Source organism: Paramacrobiotus metropolitanus, unplaced genomic scaffold (genome assembly GCF_019649055.1).
Source record: "Paramacrobiotus metropolitanus isolate TYO unplaced genomic scaffold, Prichtersi_v1.0 Parri_scaffold0000129, whole genome shotgun sequence".
Classification (NCBI taxonomy): domain Eukaryota; kingdom Metazoa; phylum Tardigrada; class Eutardigrada; order Parachela; family Macrobiotidae; genus Paramacrobiotus; species Paramacrobiotus metropolitanus.
In genome coordinates this window covers 1-6379 of record NW_026570349.1, presented here as the reverse complement: position 1 = coordinate 6379, position 6379 = coordinate 1, and the positions used below count along the sequence as shown (strand labels likewise).

The following is a 6379-nucleotide window of genomic DNA, read 5'->3' as shown; positions in this document are numbered from 1 at the left end:
GTTTTAGCATTATTGATGAAGCAGATGCTCAGTCAACACGTTATCAACTTTTGAAATTATCAATGAGAATGGACTTGATCGTACATGGGCAGAAATCTATCGCGGTCGTCAGCATAACAACGCATCCCCGATAAACAGCCTTGGCATTTTGATAATGAACACATCTTCTATGTCCTGTACTGTTGTTCAGTTTGTTTTGGCTTATTAGTTTCCCCGACCTTGCATATTTGTGCGGTTTTAGGACACAATTTTTCGGCAGTATTACGAGAACTGTCAGGCATTAACAGACCGTTGCGCATGAAGATAGCCACTTACTGTATGGAGCGACTTGCAAAAGGCGAGGAATACCTAAAGGCGCGTGAAATTATTATGGTCGTAAAGAATCCAGTTATCGCGCTGGAAATTGGCTATCAAAAGATGATTACCGTATCCAGGTTGCATGATCCATCAGCCAGTAATGTTACACTGGAAGGGAACAACCAGTCACTGGAATCATTCTTATCTAATTGGAATACCGGCACCGCTTGTTTCGATCAGACGCTGGATAACGAAAAGGGAGCGTATCAGCCACAGGTGTGTTTGCGGCTTAGGTCCAACCTTACTGCATCGAACGATTTGCCCGATCATGACCCTTATATTCATTTAAATGGAAATTTTAACTGGGGTGACAAGCCAGTACTTTCGAATCTCAGGGAAGAGAAGCCATTAGTGTACGATCTGATATTCCCGCTTGAAGACAACTATGTGTGTGCTCACACGAAAAGAGCAAAAGCGTACGGTGCGAAGCTGCTAAACCTGCAACACAAGAATGTCTTGGAAATCCAGAAGATTTCGCTCGATTCTTGCAAAGGGAAAGATAAGACATGGATGTTTTTACTGGTCAACGAAGGCTTGGCCACAGGTACTACTGCCTGAAACTGTATTTCAATTCTCAGCAATTGCGTGCACATGTATCCGGAACTTTGACACTCCCGTTGCTTTGACATCCAACACAGTAACACTAACATAATTAACTGCTATAAAATCAAAAACAGTTCATCAAGGTTATTACTCGTATACTACTGTTATTTTGCAGGTGAAACGTTACAGGCAGTAATAGATTCCTTGATAGCCAACAACCGGAAACTTCATCTTGCTACTCTATTGGATTACTCTAAACAATTGGCGAGCGGGCTCGGATATCTGCATGAAAAAGGAATTGTGCACGGCAGACTGAGCCCCGATTTCGTGTACGTCGAGCGTCCGGTGGGTAATCGAAATGTCCTGCGAATTGCCGGGTTGTTCTTTGAGCTATTGTTGGATGAAGAACTGGAAAGACAGCTTGTTTTCCCATTAATGCGTAACACAATGTCGCCAGAATACCTCTTAAAATTTTCGGACATACGACATCTGTTGCCAAAGAAATTTGGAGCGAAAACAGACAGTTGGGGATTGGGCTGCGTAATTTATGAACTAGCTAAGTGCTATTTTTCGGAAACCGAATGGCCTCAGTTCCACAACCTGCGACAGTGGTTTTAAAAATAAACTCTGTGAATTTATTGCCACTGCAAGAGACAGCACGCTTGATCCGTTTCTCGATTCTGTATTGACACCCAGCGCCAAAGCCAACGTATTTCGAAACCGGACGCAACCACAACACATCCTATCCAAGTTACTGTTAGTGGCACATATGCCGGTATTAATGTTTTTCCATTCGCAATTTTCCCAAAGAATTGTGGACGGATATCCGCCGTACATACCGGAAATTATTCCTAAAGAGTTTCTAAAAATTATCCAGAGATGCGTACAAGTGGATCTGGACAAGAGGATTACGGCAAAAGATGTTTACAATAGTCTGGTAAAAGTGCAGGATTATATTTATGGAAGCACCTGGAATCGCAGTAGGCTGAATTCTGTTGCAAACTCTGAAGAAGCCTCCGGCAATTCCCGTCCATTAATTGAAATATTTGGACCCCGCTGTGCGTATGATTACGAATTTCCTGGCGACTTTATTGGTCAAGGCACGTTTGGTACTGTGTACAAAGCAACACTAAGGGATGACCAAAATTATGCAGGCAGTTGTACAGTTGCTGTTAAAGAGGTTTTATTCAAATCCGACCGAGAAAATGCTGACACTCGAAAGAATCCTTCGAAAAACGATATAGAGCTGTGGCAGTTGCTGATAAGATTGACGGACAGGCACCCTAATGTGGTCACGTATCATCATGTCGTCACGCGGAAAGTACTTCAAGGCGTTGAGGTTATTTTTATGATGGACTGGTGTGAAGGTGCGTTCAAGTTGAGTAGTGCAGCGGCTATTAATAAAACGTTATAGGTTCTGTAAAATACAATTAATTATGCATACAATTGTGAGAGTATGCAAGTACTGTGGCAGCTTTAATTTAACAGGATATTACGATATTGAGCCAAAACTGTGTAAGCAAATTATCAACCGATAAATGCGATAAGTTGGTAATTTCTATGATGGTAAAATATACAGGAATTCTTATGACAACATAAATAAAGCTTGATAATATTTTTTTTCATAATGTATGCGTCGCGCATCCGCGATCGGCACTTTAGTACTGGTTTTATTAAAGTTTTGGTTTTACTTACTCCGTGGTTACAGGCAGTATGATTGTATGAAGTATCGGGCTTTAGTCCAGTGCTCTACGTTTCTTATACTTAAGACCTCATGAAATTATTTTCTGACCAGAGGTCACTAAAAAAAATCTATAATCTATTTACAAATCTATGGAAAATATGGAAGTTTTTAAGGCTAAGCTTGACTAGAACTGGCCACGCGCTGACGAGTCCATAAAAAGGGCGCATAAATACGTTTTGGTCGGTAAGATTGTATGAATACATAAAGATAAGATTTTGTTGCGTTGCAGACCGTGATTTGGAATGGCACTTAGCTCAGTGCAGATCAAAGAAACAGAGGTTTCGCGTCACTACCGCTTTAGATCGCGCACTACAGGTGAGCAGCGGTCTGGCGTTTCTCCACCAGAATAAGCTGATTCACGGAGATCTCAAACCTGGGAACATTTTACACAAAAATCCCCCAGTGGTCATTACACTCTACTGATCGGAGATCTTGACGGAGCTGTCAGATTTGATGACCGCGATACTGACTCAACTCAATCCTTCGAGATGGTGAACGGCACGATAACTTATATGTCGCCGGAAATGGCTATGTTTAAATGCCAAGAGGATCACGCACCCCTCGGATATAGCATCGATATTTGGAGCTTGGGATGTGTCATTTTGGATCTACTGAACTGTGCCTTTCAGAAAGAAGAAGGGCGCTTCTGTAAGGTGATCAAGAAAAATGGCCTTTATAGTTACGTGGAGGAAACAATGATCCGAGGGAGAAGTTGTTCATCCGATCAATTATTGTTCAAATTGGCACATGATGGCTACACCCCTACATTCCTGCCAATATTCCGAAATTATTCGCTAGTAGCGTCTACTGCTGTCTGGTTCCGGCTTTGGATCGAAAAATTACAGCCGCGCAGATAGTAAAACACCTCCAAGTGTTACTCGCTCGCATACAAAATCAGGTACAAGTACATCGACTGCATATTTTAACGAGCCAAGGCCACTTCGTGTGAAGACAAGAAGGCCACCATGTATCTTGCAAAATGCCGGCGCTTGAATGGTTACATGGGAAGCAGCTTGCAACTTGCGCCCGCATATCTTGTGCGTCTAGTGAGCGGTTACATTTACTCGTGTAGGAGTAGTCGCAAACGCTGCTGGATGTTATTACTACCGGTTGACGGACTACACTGGGATTTTCCGGCTTTTTAAAGTCTTAGAAGCAAGCTGCTACAAGAAACTGCTTTGAAATTTTGTTGTCCTTTTTGACTTTCGGACGGTAACCTGCACAAAATTATTAAGATTTATGAAACATGTGATTCCTGTGACAGTAATAAAATCCACTGCATCCGGTTTTCCATACATGGTCTTCCCCCCACAAAAGCAGAGGAAACCTCTTTGCCTTTTAAAGTTATTTTGACTTGGTACTGTTTTCGAGTACTGCAAGTAGCGGCTCACAGTCGCAGTTAGGTTTACCAAACTGTTGATGCGCTGTACTAAAGCCAAATACGCGTTTGAAAATTGTCCCTGATTCCAGCTATAGACTCCCAAATAGCATTCACGTCTAAAGATCTTCCCAAAGTACGCGGTACTATAGAGAAGTTTTCGATGTCGTCAACCTCTGCCGCGGAAAATCGCCGGTCACAGCGGCACACCGGAAACGACAAGCTTGTAAGAACACTGCCTAAATTTTTGGCCATTAAGGTGAGCGCGAACAAGTATTGCTAATATTATGTTTCCAATTGGCAGGTTGTCGAAATCCCTCAAATTCAAGCCACTAAAAATATATCTCACAGTCCATCCAATTCCAGTCTGCACCAAATTGAACATGATCCGCGGCTGCGCACGTTCCCAAGCTACAACAAACAAATTAATTCATAAAAGGATTTAGACAGAATGAAGTCCTAAATTGCTTGTACCCGAAGCGTAAAAGAACGGCACAAATACGGCGAAAAATAAAAAAATTCAGCTCGCGTCTGGGTTTCATACAAAATATACGACACTCGGCAGAGCGTTCATAGGCGCAAACAGTAAAGCTGCGCAGATACTTGATGCCAGAAAAACGTACAGTTGAACAAGGCGCCGCAATCCTTCCCACTCACTTCCAGGATAGGGAAAGCGTTTGACCCAGCTGGCATGCAGAACCTTGATCTGTTTCCTAACGGACTGATCAACCGGTGGGCAATTGCGTTCCATAGCTTGTTTAAGCTGCACTATGCTATCGGCGTCGCGGTCGCTTTGATCCAACCGTAGTTTCGGTATAGTTATGATTAGGCTATCCTGCTGCTTCAATCCGTCATTCTTTCGGCTTCGACGTGGGAATAACACATCACTCCATGAACCGCAGTCGGCCACTAGATTCAGCACCAGTACATGGTAACAGACCTTCTTAAGGAGGAGTAACTGAAATTGAATCTTTCGCCAGTCGGAAGTAATGCTTCTTCTGCACATTCCGCTCGAGGACTTCACTATAGTTGCCGAACAGTTTTTGACGATAATTAAAGGGATTACTTTTTTCAGACTGAGTACATCCGCAACGAGTAAAATAACCGTATCAAAGGTTTCCGCACGATCATTTATGTTAACTAATGCTAGCGTTTGTGTCCTGGTATTTACGACCCGATGGAGGCAGTAGTCCGAGGCGGTAGCCTTCCGTCTCGGAGCGTTGTTGTAATTGCGGACATAGAGCGCGGAAATCAATTACAATATCATTCGACGATTCCGTGTTGGAAAGTAAAGCGTTCCACAGTACGCACACCCTACAGGAACGAAGACTAGTTTTAGTTACAATGTCTCGTGTGATTATTACGCGCTAAAAAGCAGAGAACAAAGCTACGGTGGTTCGGACGCTACGATGTAGCAAATTAGTACAGTAATCAATGATACAACACATACTCGTATACAGAGTAGTGACTATCGTTCCAAGACATAGTGACATACCGTTTTAACTTTCTTTGCGAAACAGTATCCAAGTAAAACATGACTTTTGACAAAATGTCCAGTATTAGATCGGGAAGAACCATTTCATTTTCCTCTGAAATAATGGAAACTACTGAATTCCGCTGGTGTTAGTGTACGTATTTTCAACGTATGAAGAATGTTTGCTATTTTAGCACTACTATGATACTATCTGTTATGATAAATATGTTTCTTACATTTTGGTCGTTTCCGCGGTAGAGACATTTGCAAATATTGTTAGAGCTATTTATTCCGCAACAAAATACAGTACTCGCACACAGCTCAGTAAAAAGTAGCGCACTACAACGAGGTTTAGAAATCAATTCCTGAAAAAGCTTCCGTCAGGAGTCGCTGTTCAACTAACCGCGCTAAAGTGTGGTTGATCATGCAGCGGAATGCTTCTTATGCAAAACTTTACAGTGTATACAACTGGCAGCGAATCTTTGGCCCGGCAAATTTCAAGATGTTTTGAACAGGATCAAGGAAGTACTCTTTAGCTAATAACAACAACGACATTTACCTGCAGTAAGCGGAGGTAGAACCTCGATGGCTGGTAAGGGGGGATGGCATAACTTGAGCACATTCCCAGCCCGGCAGGGCTGAAGCAAAAACTTTTCAATCCCGGCGGCAACCTTCCTCGTCGTGGCTGTCAACCAACAGGTGGAGTGCACGCAATCGCGACACATGGCATCTGAACGCGCGCACTGAATGCGCATAATCACAAACATAATTTCTCCTTTTCGCATACGTACGAATACGCGATCGCGACCTTGTCCCAACGAGCGGGCTCCATTGCGAAATCCCACGTCCAGTACTCGTTCCAGGTGCCACTCTTGGATATCAC

General features: G+C 43.0%; 1 protein-coding gene and 1 long non-coding RNA gene across 4 annotated transcripts; one reads left to right on the top strand and one right to left on the bottom strand.

Moving 5' to 3' along the window:
- Positions 1–829: 829 nt before the first annotated feature.
- LOC129598791 (raf homolog serine/threonine-protein kinase Raf-like) lies at positions 830–3680 on the top strand. Of its 2 annotated transcripts, XR_008691801.1 has the most exons (3): positions 830–901; positions 1076–2267; positions 2874–3680. XR_008691801.1 is itself a non-coding variant. In XM_055496848.1 (2 exons), exons 1-2 carry the CDS (start codon positions 1670–1672, stop codon positions 3065–3067), a joined length of 792 nt encoding a protein of 263 aa, XP_055352823.1. In that variant the 5' UTR covers positions 1458–1669; the 3' UTR covers positions 3068–3680. The 2 variants fall into 2 exon arrangements, 1 of the variants encoding a protein (XP_055352823.1); XM_055496848.1 differs by lacking the exon at positions 830–901 and having other exon boundaries at positions 1458–2267.
- A 230-nt stretch (positions 3681–3910) lies between these two features.
- LOC129598792 (uncharacterized) lies at positions 3911–6373 on the bottom strand. Of its 2 annotated transcripts, none has more exons than XR_008691802.1 (4): positions 6056–6373; positions 5518–5626; positions 4646–5336; positions 3911–4433 (listed from the first exon to the last, which is right to left on the bottom strand). It is a non-coding gene; the product is annotated as an uncharacterized LOC129598792 (long non-coding RNA). The 2 variants fall into 2 exon arrangements; XR_008691803.1 differs by having other exon boundaries at positions 5518–5611.
- Positions 6374–6379: the final 6 nt, after the last annotated feature.